Below are 21,011 nucleotides of genomic sequence, written 5' to 3'. Positions count from 1 at the left end.
GAAAGAAAAAATGAATCATTGCTTAATAATGTTTAATGACATGATGAGCATTTAAAAACAATTATCAATAAACATATCTACAAATAATTTTTTCTCTTCATCATGATCTAAATACTTTTCTCACACTGATACACAAACTTCTAAGAAAGATTGCGCTTAATAAGTCAAATTAAAACATTCACTAGACACTGACCATATGCAGGTTGTGGTTTGTTTCCTATAGGAACTTATACAAAAATAAAATATGGGATAAAAATTAATATAAAATATAAACTAACTAATAAGTTATATGTCAGTTGGGCCATGGTTCACAAAGCATAGAGCACTTTACCATATCTCATTTGTACCACAGAACAACTCATAGATGTTATAACCAAGGCTTGGCAAGTTTAAATATCTTACATAAGGTTACTTGGCTGCTAAGTGGCCAGGATGTGTTCAAACCATTTGCTGATTTAAAGTTCACTCATTCCATTATATCATGAAATCCACTACTCATATTTATGTTCAAAAACTAAAAATTGTGTCCTGCTATATAGAAGCTCAATTTGGTCTTCCATAACCTGTCTCCAATCTTCTTTCCAACTTCACATCTTAATTTTTCTTCCCTCAGTCTGGGTTCCAGTGGACTAGCTGTCATTTTCCTCTCAAACAACATATCTTCTCATGGTCATCTAAGAGTTTTCCTCATGTTTTTGATCCTCTCTTGGGATTCCTTTATATGTTCCCCCTTTCTTTTCTTTTCTTTTTTTTTTAAGATTTTATTTATTTATTCCTGAGAGACACACACACACACACAGAGAAAGGCAGAGACACTGGCAGAAGTAGAAACAGGTTCCATGCAGGGAGCCTGACATGGGACTTGATCCCTGGTCTCCAGGATCATACGTTGGACCAAAGGCAGGCTCTAAACCGCTGAGCCACCCAGGGAATCCCTATGTTCCCCCTTTCACAAAGATTGCTTCCACTTTAATTTCAAGATTTTCGCTATTTGCTCTCACAATATTTTCCCCCTTCCCTTCCTTAGAGCTCTCTCTGTTTTACCACTAAAGCTTATTCAATAGTCTTACATTATCTGATTTACATTGAAGAGCTTTACATTTTAGAAATCTTATATTATTCTATATATTAAATGAGATCAAAAGCTTCCATAAAGTCAGAGACTATGTCTTCTCTACAGGGCCATTAATGTACCAGTTATATATATAGGAATCAATAAATAAGAAATCCAATAACAATTTATGTATATATATTATATTTATATATAAATATATAGATAGATAAGTATTAATTTAATTATCATGTACATAGTATTTATAATGTATTTCTTCATCTATCTGCTAAATTTTATTTAAAGGGCATTATAGAGATGCCTGGGTGGCTCAATCAGTTAAGTGTCTGTCTTTGGCTCAGGTCATGATTCCAGGGTCCTGAGATTCTGCTCACTGGGGAGCCTGTTTCTCCCTCTGTCCCTCCCCATCCCCTTGACTGTGTTTTCTCTTCCTCTCTCTGTTTCTCTCTCTCAAATAAATAAAATCTTTAAAAATTTTCACTTAAAAATGCTAAGTTTGTGTTAGATGATTAATTATATGATTATAAATGTAACTGCACATATTTTGGAATTATTAGTAAATGGCCTTATCCCATATTAACATGAACATTAAGTATGAAAACATAACACTTGAAAGCACATAAATTCCATGTAATAACCTTTTTTACTGCAGTGATGAGTAACAATTGCTACAGAAATACTGACTGATAAAGTAGAATTCTGTTGCTGATTATGACCAAACTAAATAATATCATATGTTAATTTTTAAGAAAATAAAAGAAAATCTGGAAAAATTATCAGCGATGCTGCTTTAATCATAAAATTTAATGCCATTAGCTTTGTTTTGAAAATATTAACACGTAACTTTTTGCAGCAAAAACAGTTTAGATGTCTCAAAGAATTTTAAAATCAAAATTGTATACTCTTGCTCACTTTATAAAGGTTTAATTTTATTTGATACTTCAAGAGTACCTAAAATTTTTTAAAAAGCATAAAAAGGAACTGATGTTTTAACTGTATAAAAGGATAATCACACTGTAAAAACAACCCATTATTAAATTTATGATTTCATATAGCATCTTAAGGATTTAAATAATTTTTGGCAATTTAAAATAGTTGTTAATCTAGAAGTTGAAGTTCTTTTTTTAAAGATTTTATTTATTTATTTAGAGAGAAATAGTGAATGGGGGAAAGGGCAGAGGGAGAGGGAGAGAGAGAATCTCAAGCAGACTCTGCACTGAGTGTGGAGGGTAGACACAAGGCTCAATCTCACAGCACTGAGATCTTGACTTGAGCCAAAATCAAGAGTCAGGTACTTAACCAACTGAGCCACCCGGGCCCCCTTAGAAGTTGATTCTTAATTGAATCTCTTTAGTCAAGAAGCATAAATAAAATAAAAAAGATAAAAGAAATTTATGAAACATCATCTGCATTTGCTGCAATAGTAAAAAAAAAACAAAATAGGAGACAGTGCCTCCCGTGACACTGAGAGAAAACTTGCTAAGGTATTGCATAAGTCACCTGGAGGATATTGATATCTTTCTCAGCAGCAATGAGAAAGGACCCCATCCTGAAGGGTAAAGAGTTATCAAAGTGCGTGCCATTATATTAAAGAGTCTTTGTGAGTAATAAAAGCAAAACCAAACCAAACTGGGAACAAATCCTCATCTTGCAAACAAATGCTTCACAGCATGTTAAATATTGGAAGACGAACAATTTGGCCATTTTTCTCTTTCCGTTATTCCCAGCCTTGGGGGCTGCATAATTGAATCTATGGTGAATCTGGGCCCATGACCATCTATTTCTTGCCAGTAAGAGGTTTGGAAGCCATGAGTACTGATAAAATTGCTGTACATTCTTTATGCAAAATACAGGGACACTACACATTCTTTTAGAATTAATGTTAAAGGAAATCTTATTAATAGCATAAAGTCTAGAATCCATTCATTTTGATCTATATCATATAGTCTTAAATCAGTTTTTGGCATAAAACTCATTCATTTGGTTCTTTAAAGCTGTGCTATTTTCTAGAATGAAACTAGAATTTTATGGCATGCATGACAAACCAGGATTACCCAGCCCTGTGTAAGAATCATAAACATTGCTCAGCCAGAAGAAGTTGGAGGTCCTGCCTGGAGTAGGTTTTCTAGGTGAGTAGACTTCAGAACTCTGTAGTTCATACCTTCTTTACATGAGTTGGGGCATGATGTCCAGTCACTGTATGGTGTCACAATACAGTCCTTTCTACAGGGAAGCAGACAGGGCCTCACTGTTTCAGGTCTAAGGCTTTCAGGACACCTAGAACACACAAAGGGAAATTACTTGGCCTCTTTAGTAACCCAGAAAACCTGGTCATTTAATATCTTTAAATCTTTCATTACTAAAATGGCTAAACAGTCACCAACCTGTATTATTTAACTTCCAGGAGCTTGTTTACTTTTCATAAGAACTATTCAACGAAATTAATTTTTCCAAACTGGACCTCAATAATGCTTCTCAAGGCAGGATGTGTAAATTTAATAATAGTAATGTACTACTAGAACAAAATGTAACAATCCTATCTTATCCCCTTATAAGAATCTATTAACAAATACATATTTTCTAACATGCTCTATAAGAAATTTGTGGAAATTCAAACTACTAATTTAAGGACTGATTCTGCATCTTTGTATAAGTAAATATGCTTATTGCTGATTAAAGTTTATAGGTTGTTTTACAGTTTATTTTTACAAAAGATGTGTAGCATAAAATAAGTTTACAATGTACTACATTCAATACACAGTATATGATCAAGGAAAATACTATATTTACAGCTATATTTTTCACAATAAATAATAAAATAATAAAAGTATATAGGTAGATCATTATAATAAGCAGTTTTTTACTTTATTCCTGGTTTCATTTTGTGTCTCTATTCTCCTTTTTTCTTCCATGTTGTCCCCAGTTTCAGTGATCTAAATTATGCGATTTTAAGTATTTTATAAATTAAAATATTTTTGGAACAAAAAGAGTAAATATAAATAAAATATAAATAGTCAATCAATACTTCAAAGAAAAATAAAACACTGTGTTCTTGGCAAATTATAGTAAAATTAATTATTTTCAAAGATATAGCAAACATTTATTAGGAACATAAGAGAAAGATAATGACAAAACACTGAAATGTCTTATTTTATACAGGAGTTTTCACTTTTTAAAAGATAACTCGAGGAAGCCAATGTATGAATTTTCAGTATACTGTCTTGTGATTGACTTAAGCGATTTTTAAGTTTCCCTATTCTCTGTATCTTTAAGATTTAATTCTACTATTGCTAGTGGTCAAATAGTGACCACTAGCATTAACACCAGAAGAGGATGTATATTAAGCACAAAAGAAATAATAACATAATTCATATGACTAAAAGTAGCTTATTGTTCTGACTCCTAAGGAGTTCTCTTTTGAAGTTATATAAATCTCTGACAAGGAAGGTCAGAGACAGTGAAGAAATAAACCAAACAACTAGTATTACTAGTTGCTGGAATATGTTGGCAAATTAGTGGAAAATGGAATTTAAAAATACTCCTGATGGGAGAAACCAAATTTTCTGTAGGTCAGGATAAATTGTCTTTTAACAAGTAAGTTAATCAGGTTTTCACAACTGAACTATGAGTGGGGGAAAAAAATGAACATCATTAATCTCCTTTCCATAATTTCTTTATAGCACTTTGCTGACACTTCACTTTTTAAATAACTTGTATTACAGATATTTATCTACATGTTCCATCTCATGCATAAATATCATGTTCTATCCAATTATACAGATACATGCTTTCCTCTTTCATTCTATAATGCTAAGGTTTATTCAGAAGTGGATTAGAAAAATATATTGGACTCAAGGATTTCAAAAAGAAATAATCTCCCTGGTTTATATTGAGGATAATCTTGGATTTTCCTAATTGCTATGAAAACGAAGATATTTAGAAGTGAGTCACAGAAGTCAATGAATTGTTACAAATGAAATTATAAATCCACTAGAATCATAATTTAATCTGCATTCCTAGCCAGGAACATTATATGGCAGCACTCCACATATAGTACTGTTTATGCTTTTGGAATTAAGAATTATTGATTAGTAATTATTATTGGAGGCACTTCTTTTCAAACAAGCAATTTAACAACTTTAATAATGAGAGAGGATTCATAGCAAGCTCTTCAAATTTTAGCCCTTTATAAATCAATGGAATTTACAATGTTATCATTGACAACCTCCAAAATTCGGTTTGAGTTTAGAAATATCCACAGCAAGATACTTGGCTAACTGTGGAGAACAAAATTACTAACACCAAAGCCATTAAATGAACACACAAAGATAAATTATACAGCCTAGATTACAACCAATAAAATGAATGCAGACTTCCTTTGGCGAAGCAATTGGTTCAGTCAACATGTTTCTTTTCTCCTTTGTACTGTTTGTATTTAGTGTTTGTGGTTTAAATCAAGGAATTGATTTTCCCCCAAATCTTATTCAAGGTCAAATTAAACAGATGTGATAGGAGTTGAAGTTTGTTACTCGGAGGATAGATAAGATCAATAACATTGATTTTACCATTGTACAGTAATCTGTTTTATTAAGAGGAGTTTAAGACAATGTTTCTATTTGCATTTTTGTTTCAAATGCCTCCTCCTGAAAAGCATCCACTACATTTGACCTAGCTTCTAGGGATAAGGGCATAACATCTTCTTTTGAATTCAGTGTTTGCTTAATTTTTCAGAACTTTAATGGCAAAGCAAATCCACTTAATTTAGCAAATCTATACATGTATCCAGGTCATTGAATAAAGGCTGCAGGGGCAAAGCAAATTTTTAATGGATTATTGTGGTGGTTTGACATGGGGCTTCAGGATGCCCTTCCTATTGAATGACCTAATGACATTAATCCATCAGGCTTTTTCACACATAGGTTTATACACATGTGTGTATCTATTGCTTAGCACAGTTTGTAACTTGGATAAAGTGAGAGAAATGTCAACAGAAATATCTGCAACGTGATTAGCCATGGAACAGGAACAGAGTCAGCTCACTTGTAGCTGCTCAGCATAATTGCCCTCCACCCTGTGCCAGGTTGGTCAGGTTACAACCCTCTGCAGGGCATATCTCTACCTGCATGCTTGTCCCAGCAAGACGCAGAATCGCCCGGGACTCAGCATTTCTGCCCTGCTCTTACTGCCAGAGAATTTTAATACACTGCACATTAACTTCTTGTGTTAGATTGTTCACAACTTTCACATTATTTCTATTAAAAAAGTGGTTTGGGGCTACCTATTAAGGAAGTAGAATAGTTTCTCAATCTATTCAAGTCTTCCTGGCATATGTTTTCTAATGTTTCAGACTTTCAAATTATATAATCAAATAAAGTATGGGGCAAAATAACCTTAATGTCTGGAACCCTGACCAAGTAAAAACAACTCCTAATGGGATTATTATTTATACCCTGAAGTGTTCCAGACATCAGGTACATTATTATCATTTCCCTGAAACCCTAGGAAGGCTCTCAAATTTTAAAGAGAAAATAATACTTTCTCAGATTTATTGAGTGCTTCTATTACTATTTTTAAAAACTATTAAATCCTTTCAATAAGCTTTGAAAATTAAGGCCAGAATCAGTTAAGGAGCATGCTTAGGGTCACACATAATACTGAAGCACCTGGCCACGTATTTGGAAATTATGAAGCCGTTTTTTTACCAGTGCAAAATTGACTGATTTTACTTTCCATGTTTCATGTGGCTAAGAAGATCTGAATTCTAAAAGATTTATGTTGTCTATATCTCAAAATATAAAAGTGGCTTTTTCCCCTTAAAGGAATACATTTTTGGAGTTGATTTATTAATTTTCTCTAAGAATTGATTAACTCAGTTATGCCATGACATGTTTTCATTTATATTTCTTACAGGGCATATATAATATGCCAACTCTCTGGTTCTTTGTCTTCCCCTCTAGCAAACTGTTTGCCTTGTTATTACACTATTTGTAACCACAGTGAGAAACTGATGGTTTTTCTACTTATCATAACACTCATCCTATCCCAAGGCTCTCTCTTAGAAGTGAATGGCTTATTCATTTAACCATTAAAAGATGTAATAAGTTTGGCCTCAGTATTTTTTGATATTTTGATATAGTATTTTCTAGGGGAAATGAAAAGCAGATCTTAGAAGGCTACAGTCCAGTTAAACGAGATTGGTGGACTCAATAGCCTATGGGAACACAGGAGGTCACGGATGACCTGCACTGCTGGGACTTCATATGCTGTCATTAGTGACCAGACAGGCCCAGAGCAAGCTCTTCTCTTGCTGCCTCTCTAGCTTAATAAAGGAGAAAGTGCTACTATAAAACAGAAAGTAGGTACCACATAGAAATATTTCTACAGAATTTATAGATTGTAGGTACAAGACTCCAAAGCTGTTATAACTTTATCAGGGGCTGACATTCAAAACAAAGAAATCTTACTCTTGAGGACAGGTATGACAAGCATCAAAATGCTTCATTTCATGAAGCAAGTGAAGCCTGAGTCAATCCCCTGCATGGTTGGCCACCGGATTTACTGCTGTCATTCTAAAGCCCTTACTTTTTGGGTCCTACTTGGCCCACATTGACCCGCACACAAATGACTTTTCTTGTCTGCATGCCAACAGAGCAAGACGCCTCTCCATTCCAAGTAGTCGTCGTGTTGAAGGATGATACTGAAGTGTCCTCTATGCACTGGCCCCAGGGACCAGTCTGCCAGTGGTACACAGTGCAGGGATGCTCGTTACAACTGCGCACCTCTTGCAAAGCACTGCTATTTGGACAGTGAGCTCCACCTATAAAAATGGGCAACACAAGAGGATTAGATATGGCGCCAACAGGAAACTTACCATTCTCTCTTCTTTGGGATTAACAATAATGATGGTAACTTGCATTTGTTAGCACATACCCTGTGACTGACACACTACTAGGAAGGCAAATTACATAGTAATCTTATATCATTTGGCATCCTCCAGCTTAAAGTTTAAGCTATGTAGTATACATGATATTTGTTTCAGGAGACTACTGAGGACCTCAAAGAGAGAGGTCATTATCCATCCTCCAGAGAAGCTGAAATGAGGTACAAATGGAGCCTGTGGATTGTTGACTAAGGGAAACGAGGATTGAGAGGCTGTGGATGGAGAAAACCCAGTGTGTTTTTGAATGTTATCCCCAACCTGAAAATCTTTAAAACATGTTTTAAAGTACTGCATATTTTAATGTACTAGGCTTTAGGGTGATTAGAAACAGGGGCTTAAAATCAACTTATGCTGTCTGATGTTCTGCAGTACGACTGGAAAAGCCATGTGGTAATGATAGTACCATGTTTCTTTAAATTTAGGATATCACTGGCTGTAAGATATATTATCACTTTGTGTGTCAAAAAAAGAGTAATGGCTACAAGTTAAACTATGATATACTGCCTCCTTATCAATCCTAACTTTTACTGTATGCCAACTGAAATACATTTGTAGGATTTATTTACATGCTTTTAAAACAGATATCACTCAACTGCACATATTAAAAAGGAAGACATTCCTAAATCTTCTTTACATTCAGAGTTCAAATCCTTTAAGTCACTTTCGAACTCAAAGTAGTCAAAGTTTGCCATCCTATACAGAATCATCTCTATGGTATCAAAAGTATTGATGATGTAGGATGCTTTTTTTTTTTTTTTAAGTTCTCCCTATTGTCTCCTGGGCTTTCTTCCAGGATACTGGAACCCATCTCTAAGTTTTGATGCTGCTGCATTCTTAATTGCACCAGAAGATGTCAACAAAAGATTTAAGCAAGCAACTGAGGAATGGTTTTTAGCTGTTTTGGGTTATTTTTTTAGCAGAAATATGGAATTGCTATTGCCATCAGGAGTAACAACAAAATTCAGGTACTAGCAGTGACAGCTATGTTATAATTGCTGTCTGGCTACAGTGGTTTAAAAAGCGTCCATTGTAAGATGCAATAATTACAGAGATGATAAGAGGTCGAAATGGATTTGTCTTTTCATCAATAGAATATGATGTGAAGTTGTCATTATGGAACCATTTTTTATGTGCTACCCTGTTATAAGTACTTTGTAGGTGAGACCTCATTTAATACCCAAACTGCCTTACAAGTTAAAAATTATAAAGTGGATGAGTCAATACAATTTAAATGATATAACAGTAATAGCCCAGTTTCTTACAACTGCGCTATTTATAATGGCAATTACAAAAATAAAAAGCTTTATACTGTTAAAAGCAGAGTCTAGGAGAAATTTCTTATTTATTTATTTATTTATTTATTTATTTATTTATTTAATAATTTAATGTAGTTGAACTTATAAAGCCTTTGGGTTTTATTTTAGGAACAAATAACTTGGTTGCTGGGACACCCGGGTGGCTCAATCGGTTGGGTGGCTGACTCCTATTTCAGCTTAGGTCATGATCTCAGGGTCCATGATCTTGGAGCCCCTCGTCAGCCTCATCGTTCAGCAGGGAGTCGGCTTGAGGATTCTCTTTCCCTCTCCCTTTGCTTTTTTTTAAGTTCTCCCTGTTGTCTCCTGGACTTTCTTCCTGCTCACTCTCTAATAAATAAATAAATAAAATCTAAAAAAGAAAAAAGAAAGAAAATAGCTGTTTGTTAAATAAGAAAAGGTAATTCAATAGCTAGTGATCTTAAGGTGGAAGATGACCCCAAAATTTGAGATATGGGTAAAAGTCATAAACAAAACCACACCCTGAAATGATTTTCATTTATCGCTTCACTTATGGTTAAAAACATCCCACTAATCCAGCAAAAAAAAAAAACAAAAAAACAAAAAAAAAAACAAATCAGTAGGCAGTGTCTGTGAGAATTTAACTGCAATTCAGAATCATTTATACAGCTTTGAACATGGGATCAACATCAGAATAACCTGCATTAAGCAGCATTTCATTAAAGTCTCCTGCTTCATGATGGTGAAAACATCTGTCACAGATCATAGCTTGTCCTCCATCACACAGCTCAGTGACCCTGGCAGCCTCTGAAAAGAAGTTTAGGATTTGAATAGGAATGGATTCTAAAACATACTAATTGGATCGGGGAGAAGTAAATGAGCACTCTTATAATCCATTCCCTGAGGCTCTAGATTTATCCAATCTTATCTCTAACACAAACATCTAATTATAGACATTAGATATATACATTTTATGGAACCATTTTAACCATACCTTTACATTTAATAGTAAAATTACTGATCTTTTACAAAAAAAGTATTTATTTACCTCATTTTCACTGTGAGTGTAGGTATGCTGTTTAAACTGTGATCCTAAAACTCTTAAATTGTTTTTGACATTGAAATTGACTGGCTGGCTTCGGAACACACGATAGGAAAAAAACTTCTACAGCATCAGCATAACATGTCAAGGAACTGCAAGATGGCTGTTAAGTTTACAGACATAAAGGCTATTTATTTTCTTGCCCCAATCCACATTAAAGCCACATCAGCAGTTTGGGTCTAATGTCAGGATACTCGTGTAGATAAGCCCCAATGTGTTCTTAATTATAACAACGATATGGCAATTTCGAAAGCATGGCTTAGGTTAATCAGTCATTGCAGTATCATCCTGCTGTTTTGGGAATATTTTTATGGTAGAAAAATTGATAGATATAATATTGAATTTATTTATTATTTATGGGAAGATATAATTCCAGACATGTGGGAATATTTCCATAGTGCTGGGGAAAGTATAAAATGTCACCCATGACAAAATTAGTGATAAATGGTATTTTTAAAAAATCCTTTTATAAATAAAAATATATGCTTCATACTAATATGACCATATAGGCTCTCTATCATTCCATCAAGTAGAAAGATTTTATAATACTTTTATGAAATCCTACTATATAAATAAATGTCCATGCTTACATAAAAATATTAACTATTACGTGTGAAACTTTTATAAAAATGAAAAAGTGACTTTTCTTCCTCACATCAGGTCTATAAAAGCTGTGTTAACATACATTTGAACAGAGCTATGGTGTTTCTGGTTCTGGCATTGAAGTCCTTATAATTTAAATGGCAGAATGAAAAAAGAACCTTGTCAAAACATTAATTGGATACATATGTATTGAGTTGTATAGTATGCAATGTTTATGTCTATTTTTAAAATATATTTATTTATTTTTTATTGGAGTTCAATTTGCCAACATATAGCATAACACCCAGTGCTCATCCCATCAAGTGCCCCCCTCAGAGCCCGTCACCCAGTCCCTCCCTCACCTCCTGCCCACCTCCCTTTTTACCACCCCTTGTTCGTTTCCCAGAGTTAGGAGTCTCTCATATTTTGTATCCCTTAATGTCTAATACTTCAAGAGATAGATACCTACAGGGATTAGAAATAGTTTTTCTGCTTTCAAGGATTTTATAATGCAGTGGGGAAAAGTAGTAGGGGTGGGCAAGCATACAAATGGGTATAATTTTAGGTGAAATGCAGTAATCATGTTAAAAGTGGTACCAAAACTGAGATTCAAAAGTGTAAGATTCCATCAGTTTGGGGGCAACTGAAAAATGACTCAGTAGGAGGCAGGGAGGTGAGTTTCGAAGGAGTGGGATTTTGTCAAGCAGAGTTCTGGGAAGGGAGAGAAAGAAGGCAAAATTTTACTTAAGCAGAAGCAAAAATAAAAGCCAAGGCATGCAGACAGGTATGACAAGGGGAATTAGCAATACTGATGCAGTCCACTGGAGTGCAAAGTTCACACAGAGAAGTAACCGGCAATAAGGAAAAGGAAGTAAACTGGGCTCATGCTAAGAAGTGGCTATTAGTATACTATGAATTACAGTTTTTAAATGCTTGTAATTTTGCCTGCTTATTGCAGCCCAGAACCCTTTGACTGCAGATCATGTCTGGGTGAAAAGCACACTGGCAACGGCATGACTGTGGGGACCTGAAAGGAAGAATGTCAACCCCAGAGACCCTCAGAAGATTTTGCTGTAGCATGCCATTCCTACTCCTCCCCTTTCTTTGCCCTTGCAGAAAGAGGTAAGAAGACATCCCACTATGGAATCTGCGTAAACCTTATGTGGCGTTGTGGTTATGCAGGGGCAGACTACAACAGAACTCCTTTTTCAAAATCAAGAATGGGAGGATGAGGAAGTGACAGTACTTTTACTTAGAAGGCAAAATTATATGTGTATATACACAGATAATGGATTCTGAATTCTTCAAATCCACCCCGGAGTAAAAGTGTTCCTTGGCTCCTAGGAGTAAAACACTTTAGCTGTGAAAACCCAAAGTTAAAATATAAATATTCCTCTCCTCAATGTTTTGTACTTTGAAATATAATTTTTGAAGACTGCTAATTATTTGAAAATTTTTTTGGCATAATTCTATTTCAATTTGCATCTATTTTCTGTATTTATAAAGCAGGTGTAAAGACACTAAAATTTGGCTGATGAAATTATATTAGGTCATTTTGAACTTTGCAAAAAAAGCATCTCATTTCTTGCTCTGTAAGGATAATTAACTATGTAATGAGAATTAACAGAAGTTGTTATTATACTCAGTGGAAAACATTTTGAAAATCATTTTTTTCTTTTTAAACTGAGTTTATTAAGGATCCGCAAGACAGGTTCAAAAAATTCAGAAGGCTATAAATCTAACATCAATTTTTAATTTCTTATTCAAATTCAACATACTACTATTGATATTAAAAATATGTCAGGCTGAAGTATTAGAAGATTGCTTCCTTTCAGATCTTCCCAACACATTTTTTTTTTTTTTTTTCAGGTCCAGTAACATGTGCCTCTTTATCTCCACACTGGGAGGCTAGGCCTGAGGTACTAATGAATCACTCTATAAAACCCAGAGGAGCAAGTACAAGTCCAGGGAATAGGGTCAAGGTCATGCAGAAAGGTCACTTATCAAAATGCTACTACTCATACAGTTCAGCCACCACTTTGCGGCTAGCAAACCAGTGCCCATTGAAGGCCTGGATGGCCTTGGGAGTCTCAGAGGCTAGAGAAAACACCACAAAAATCTTGACATGATCTTTGCATCCTCCTTCTCAAATATTTTTAAAGTAGCTTTTGGGACCCATCCTACAGTTTACCCAGGACAAGGAAGATGTTCACCTCAAGGTATACAATGTCAAAACTGAAATACCAATTTTATTTAAATACACACACATGGGAAGCCTGGGTGGCTCAGTAGTTGAGCATCTGCCTTTGGCTCAGGGTGTGATCCTGGGGTCCTGAGACAGAGTCCTGCATCAGGCTCCCCGCAGGAAGCCGGCTTCTCCCTCTGCCTAAGTCTCTGCCTCTTCCTCTGTGTCTCTCATGAATAAATAAAATCTTAAAAAAAATATATACACACACACAGTTTTGTTTTTTTAAGTTGAAAAATATTTTTTACCTTCTTCAGTATATTAACTACCTCTAGTTGCTAGTATTTGTATTTGCTTTCCAAATGACATTTGGATAAGAATCATTTTGTGATAATTTCTATGTATTGCTGATAACAAGTTACAAAAGTGTTCAAGACTGCATGAAGCGCAATTATATTCAAATTGTTTTTATTCTATTAATTTTTTATGTTTTAATTTTGAATCAAGGTCAAAATTACAAGAAAATCAAAAGTATATTATTGAGTAAGGAACAGGCAAGGCTAGGTAGGGAGAGATAGGTAAGTGGGCCATGGAATCAGGCTCACAAAAATCCCAAAAATTTGGAGGTGAAAGAAAATCAGAGATAAGGAAGCAAACCAGACCATCATGTCCTAGTTGTCAGAGGTGGGGTCTTGTTGTAATAGTACTTGTGACCGACAAAGAATTATCAGACCCTAAAAAGGAAATAAGCCATTGAAGGTGTTATCACTAGTCCTTACCCAATGGTGATATCAGTAGAGATGTTAAAAGGATTCAGGTAAAAAAAAAAAAAAAAAAAAAGGATTCAGGTTCCCTGGTTGGCTTTCAATAAAAGACCAATTGTACAAGTCCCCAGTGGTAACCCTGTCAGGATCCCTCTCATTCCTGAGAGCTTTTTCCTGTATCCTTGCTTAATAAACTTCTATCTCTTTACTCTTTTTTGTCTGCCAGATCCATTCCATGAGACAAGAACCTAGCTCTATTGTTTCATTATCAATAATTTTCCTTCATGGATCATTTGGACAAAGTTGTTGAAATGACGCCCTACTACCCTAAATACGTAAATGTTTATTTCCTATTGTCAACGGCATTTTATATTCACATTTAATATTAAACACATTTAATATTCAAGATCAACTAACATTGATACATTTATTACTATCTAATCCTCATACCTATTAAAAATGTCTAATTGTCCTCAAATGTCTTTTTTATAGTTAAATAATCTAGTTCATAATCAAGTGTTGCATTTAAATATCAGGTCTTGGTAATTTCCTTCAATCTGGAATAGTTCCTCATTTTCATGATTTAGACACTTTAGACACCAATTATTGTTTTTCAATGTTTTTCAATTTGGATGTTTCCTCATGATTACATTCTACAATACGCATCTTTGAGAGGGATATCATAGAGTTGATGTCAATTTATCATTGTAGCACACCAGGAACAAGTGATTTTTATTGGTTCCATTACCAACTATTTAAATTTTAATCCTTGGATTAAGGTGGTGTCTGTCATACTTCTCCATTAGGGAGGTACTTGAGACAAAATAAAATGCTCTTGGTCAGATGTTCAATTAATATATTTATTAATATCAAGTATGGATCCATGGTTTCCTACTTTATGTAATGGCTTATAATCTGTTTTTAATATTATTTTGGCATTTACATCACTTCCATATGTGGTCAGTGGGAGACTCTTCAAGCTACCTTCTATGACCTTTGACATCTTCTCCTCTTCCATCCTTTCTGGCACAAAATCTTCCAAGTCTGTCCTGAATCTCTTCCTATTCTAGTCCTGGAATCAGCCATTTCTCCAAGGAGCCCTAGTTCCTTTTTTCCCCCCCCACAATGCTAGCAGAAACCAAGATCTGGGCAGCCCCGGTGGCGTAGCGGTTTAGCGCCACCTGCAGCCCGGGGCGTGATCCTGGAGACCCGGGATCGAGTTCCACATCGGGCTCCCTGCATGGAGCCTGCTTCTCCCTCTGCCTGTGTCTCTGCCTCTCTCTCTAGCTGTGTCTCTATGAATAAATAAATAAAATCTTAAAAAAAAAAAAAACCAAGATCTGAGGGCTATATGCAGTTGTTGCTATTGGAGTCTTGCTCCTCTAGAGGGAAGAGAGCTAATATATGTATATAGTATAAATATACTTAGCATACTCTATATTGATTTCTATATCTATCTCTAGAAATTTAACACAATGAATTCACAGTGATAACTTTAAATTCCAATACAGTAACACAAAGTTTATTCTACTTTTAATACATATCTCCCTTCTCTAGCAATGACAAAAACCTGAATCTTATTACTTTTTAAATTTTAAAGATTTTATTTATTTATTCGCGAGACATAGAGAGAGAGGCAGAGACATAGACAGAGGAGAAGCAGGCTCCCTGCAGGGAGCCAGATGTGGGACTCCATCCCAGGACCCCAGGATCATGCCCTGAGCTGAAGGCAGTTCCTCAACCATTGAACCACCCAGGTGCCCCTGAATCTTATTACTTTTTTAAGACATGTACTTATTTGTTCGAACCCCGCCCTCTCCTTCCAGCCCCAATCCCCCACTGCCATCTCCATTGTTGTACCGAAAGAAAATCTTTATCACTCTACTCATGTTAGGACAGTCTGTATCAGGCCACCCTATAGCATAAAAACCTTTTCCAACCTTCCTGGTTCTGACATTCCACAACTGTCTGGCTGCCTCTTTACTCTGCTTGTGCTCTGACCCATATTGGGTTGCTGCTTTTATCCTCTTATACAATCCTTGTATTCTTCACCCCCACCCACTAAGCCTATTCAATGCCTCTGACATCAAATGCCAGGCGACCCTCTTCCCATTGGAGAGGCTCTTCACATCCAGGTTGCACTCTGATAACCCATTCTGGACAACTGCAGACCCCCACCTGCTGCCACAGATGCTCAAATGCTTGACTCCACTTAACAACTTTTTAGATAAAACTGTTCAGGAACAGAGAGAAAGGGCCTAGAAAGAAAGAGAAGGGGAAAAAAAGGAAAGGAAAAGAAAGAAGTATAGTATGGGGAAGAGGAAGTGTTATTCTGTATCTTGTCATTCATTTAGTAGGAACAAAGAAATAATTGAAAAAAAGTTATAACATTTCAACAATAGAGAAGAGAATAATCCTTTATCATATATCTATGAATGCAGGCATAGAGATGATTTAGACACACACACACACACACACACACACACACACATGCACACACACACACACACACACACAAGAAACCTAAGTAAATCAGGGCTAAGACCAGGAGCTAGCACTCTTCTTTTTCTAGCACATACCAAGATTATATGGAACCTACCCCGAGCTATGACTGAAGTTAGGTCCAGCTTCAAGCCATGATTGTATGATTTGCTTTGCCAATGAAGTGTCAGTAGAAAGGACATAAGTCACTTCTATATGGAAAAACTTAATGCTGATGTTTTGAAATCAGCAGACAGACTCTCCAACTATGTTCTTCCACTGGCATGGGAAGTAGGTCTTCATATGGAGGTATAATGCTGAGACATTTAATGGAGGGCACTTCCTTGGAAAGTTAACCAACACCATGGCAAAATTCCCACAAGGAAGGGATAATTTTTCTTTTAAGTTTTTGAGCTTCTGAGCTATTTGTTACTGCAAAATAACTTGATCTGCTCTTAATAATATAAGAGGTTATATAATCTTCAGTATAATGTTCAACAGTGAAGTTATGACTGAGATAAATAAAAGTTTATCTTTTATTTTGGGAAGCAGCATTGATTTTGTAAATCCAGATTAATACTTTGCACATGGATCCGTAAATTATTTCCCCAGAAACTATATGTCTAAACACTTAACATATAACTTTAATACTGTGATCTCTTCCCTTGAGGTTATCACAGTAATTTTCTGATTTAGAAAATTTAGAACATGTTTGACACATACAAAACATTAATTCTCGGGCACCTGGGTGGCTCAGTGGTTGAGCATCTGCCTTGGGCTCAGGTCGTGATCCCGGGATCCCAGAATTGAGTCCCACATCGGGCTCCTCACAGGGAGCCTGCTTTTCCCTCTGCCTGTGGCTCTGCCTCTCTCTGTGTGTCTCTCATGAATAAATAAATAAAATCTTAAAAAAAAACATTAATTCTTGGGGAATAATAGACCTACTTTTGTGTAGAATTATAAAGGGTTACCTAATTAGCAGGGAAGCATCTTTTAAAATTTCCTGCAAAGTTCTTAATTAACTTTAAAAGTGCCACAAAATTCAAAAAAATAAAAAAATAAATGTCTCAAAATTATAGACTTATTTTGTGAAAGATAATGTTTCAGTGTCTGGTGAATAATAAGTATTAAATAGTTTTGAAGGACAGATTCCTATTTAAACATGTCATACAATTATACCGGTTTTTCTAACTGTTATTAACAGATATAAGCAGCAGCAGATTCTCCACTGACAGCTTCCTCTATGGTTTCCATGTAAAATTATGTTTTGAATTCATGCCTTTATGATTTACTATGTAAACATCTATAATTTTCCAGCACGGCTTGCTTATGATGCAGCTACTAGACTTAATTAAAAATTATCGAAGTCTCACCCTTTCAAACTAAGTGGATGATAAATATCAAAGAGCAGTCATAAATTTCTGCCTTTAAAGCATTTCATGACCTTTCAGTGTGAAGCATCATGTCTATAGAAATAATGATCTGGTGAGTTCTGCAAGCATGGCAAAAATCTCTGCCATGTGACTCACGGGGCGAAAAGTCACTCATTACTAGTCACACAGCAAGTGTCTGCAGAGTATAATAGATTTATAGGAAGCAGGGTAACCACAGATCTAATTTTAATGAAGTTCAAGACATAATCTGAGCTGATAGAGTTTGAAGTCTGAATATAATCTATACAAGGTTGGAGTTAGTATTTGACAAGATGTGGAATATAACTTTCTAAAGTGTTCTATTTTTCTATTTGGTTCCAGGATACATTTTTCTGCAGGGAGAAAATAGTTAAATTTACATTAAGGTGACCAGAAAAAGGGTTTTTGGACATTTTAAAGAAAATCTAAATTTTCCTATAGGTTAACTGTGTCAAATATGCTATTTTTTTCCCTCACATCATAAGATCAAGGTAGTTACATTTTTGTATAGCTATTCTATTCACAGGTAGCAAGTTTGACTAAATAAAAACACTATCAGGTTTCTATCACTAAAACGCTTTATAAATAGAAAAATAAAACTGGCAATTTATTATTTGGGGATATACACAGAGAAAGACATACATATTACAAATAGTAATCATCATTTACTAATGCTAAATGAGAATGAGAAGAGTCATTCAGCTTGATAATGTTTAAATAATATACACCTATATTCTTGAGACAGAACATGCGTTAATGTGAGAGAACTTGATTACTTCTGTTTTTTTCTTCCTCCTGTGTTATTCTCAAGAATGACAAGATTAAGTATGACATTATATCACACAGTCACACAGAGGCCAAATTAGCATTTGGATGTAAGCTTGAGAGATAATTACCAAGAGCCTTATATTTCTCGACAATAAAGCTTACACAAGTGAGGTATGAATATATGACAAACATGCTTTATTCCCCCGATAGAATGAGGTGATTAAGGAGTAGCATATTTGAAAAATGAACACAATCTACATATGAGATTTCTGGATCTCAGAACCTATGTTTAGAAACCCAAATGGCAGAAAATCCATGTGATTTTCAATCAAGTACTAGTCATGTTGGTATTTCTTTAGAAACAAAATACTTTTATTATTGAACATATATGCCTATTTAAGAGAAAGTAGAATGTGATTTCAAAGGGAAAAACGGACTACTGCAATACAGAAAAAATAATCAAACCTGACATCTGGAATTTTGGGAGCCATTTTCATAGTTTTCCACAGGTTTAACATTCAAACTGGGAAGCAATATCAGGAGAGAGGAAAGGCAAAATAAGTTTACTTTTAAAGGTCTTTCTTTTATTAAAGATCTATTTTCGAGATTAATTTTGGGGAATAGAAGTTGCTCAATCTGTCAACAGATACTAAATTTCCTTGGATTGCTGCAATTTTGGTAGATTTTTGTACAGCATCCCCTTAGCCACAGAAGACACACATACATACATAAATACCAAAAAAACAAAACAAACAAACAAACAAACAAGCAAAAAAAATGCCAACTTCTGAAAGGAATCTAAATCCCCTTCTGAAGCTGGTGACCAACCTTACCTTCGTCACCGGCATAGGCCAGAATGGACCGTGCTCGTATCTGTTTCCCTTCTGTGGTTTTCCCCGAGCAGGTGTGTGAGCAGGAGGACCATGCAGACCACGTGCTGAGCACACAGTCCTTTGGGCATGGGGCATAACAGGCAACGGGGATGGGGAAGATGGCATCTCTGCACAGCTGTCTGTCAACTTCTTCTCCTGGGGAAGACATCATCACGAATAATCTATCATTTTTAAACAAATGTAAAGTGAGCAGTTGTAACCAGATGGGCACCAAGATAAATTAGGTTATTTTATTCTTAGTTAAAAGCAAAGCTAAAACAAAGCCCACTACGGCCAGATGTTTAAAAAACACTAGGAATAAATATGTATCCTTAAGTGAAGGTTCTCTTATTATCAGAAGCTTAGGTGTATAGATCAAGCACAGTGCTGGAAGTATTTTTATACTACAGATTCCTGCCCAATTAGTGATTTTTTGTATTTATAATAGTACCCTGGCAATAAGGAGCATCAGTGAATTATGTTCCTCTTTTTATTGCATCATTGGAGATGCATCATTTCATCAGCATTTACAAATAACATCTCTATCCATGGTATGTACCATATTCTTTCATGAATTAACTCAGGTATCTCTGTTTGCAAACTCTGTGTCTCCCAGATAATTTATTTTTTGTATAACTGGCAACCTTTTACTTTCATAAAAAATTTCTTTGTTAGTTGGAAATAGCCAAGAAATGTAAATGATAGGATAACAATATAAAACTACTGTTTCAGAGGTTCCATTGGGAGAGGTGGTAAAAAATGACAAGGTAAGCAAATGGCAGAAGATGGTGCTACTTCAGCGCTTAAAGCTCTTCAGTAGTTTCTTGTTGCTCTTAAGATAGAGGTAAGAATTCTTACAAGTTTACAAGACCTCAAGCCAGCAAACCTGGCTCTGGTTTCTCTTCCCAACTTCATCTCACTCCATTCCCTCCCTCACCCTGGAGCTCTAGAGATTGGCACAACTTTAGTATTTGTTGAATGAATACAATGAGACTTACAAAAAGCCAATGAGGAAGAAAATATTTTTGTGGTTAATAAATGCCAAAGATAACCAAAAGGATTACAAATAAATAACCAAAATAGAATATGAAATGAATTCTGTGGCTTAGCTGATTAAGGTAGGGTGCTAATGACGTCAATGGAACAGAGTGAAACAAAACACAAACAAGCAAAAGTTAATCTATTTTGCCACAAAATATGACCATAATTCTGGTGAATATATCAGAAATGTATGCCTTGGGCCCTTACACTTTCAGGGAGAAAGAATGACTAATCATGTCATTCTTCATTGCTATTAGAAAAACAACTCAGAGGTGTTTTTCACTGAGGAAGGCTAGTAGCTGCATGTAGTGTATAGTCCTTTATTCACATATTTGAATAACAAGACAGAAAATTAGAGTCAATTGGAAATGTTCTAACAGGTTAATAGTTACTAGTTTGCCGGGGCCTTAAATCATTAGACGCAATCAGAAGTCAAGTGGAACCTTAATAGCCATCAGTTTGCAAGGCTTTAAATTATTAGATTTGCTCACTAGTAAGTAAGACTCACTGAAATGATA

The 21,011-nt window shown here is 35.2% G+C and overlaps 1 protein-coding gene across 1 annotated transcript in view; it reads right to left on the bottom strand.

Annotated features, from left to right (window-relative positions):
* Nucleotides 1-21,011, bottom strand: part of THSD7A (thrombospondin type 1 domain containing 7A) — a 423,389-nt gene that overhangs the window by 80,212 nt on the left and 322,166 nt on the right. The window contains exons 7-9 of the mRNA XM_072783986.1: nucleotides 19,414-19,608; nucleotides 7,655-7,889; nucleotides 3,234-3,349 (exon numbers count right to left, since the gene is read on the bottom strand). Coding sequence (XP_072640087.1) covers nucleotides 3,234-3,349; nucleotides 7,655-7,889; nucleotides 19,414-19,608 — 546 coding nt within the window. The remainder of the gene's footprint in view (nucleotides 1-3,233; nucleotides 3,350-7,654; nucleotides 7,890-19,413; nucleotides 19,609-21,011) is intronic.

This window comes from Canis lupus, chromosome 18 (assembly GCF_048164855.1).
Source record: "Canis lupus baileyi chromosome 18, mCanLup2.hap1, whole genome shotgun sequence".
Classification (NCBI taxonomy): Eukaryota; Metazoa; Chordata; class Mammalia; order Carnivora; family Canidae; genus Canis; species Canis lupus.
This window is presented reverse-complemented; position numbering and strand designations above follow the sequence as displayed.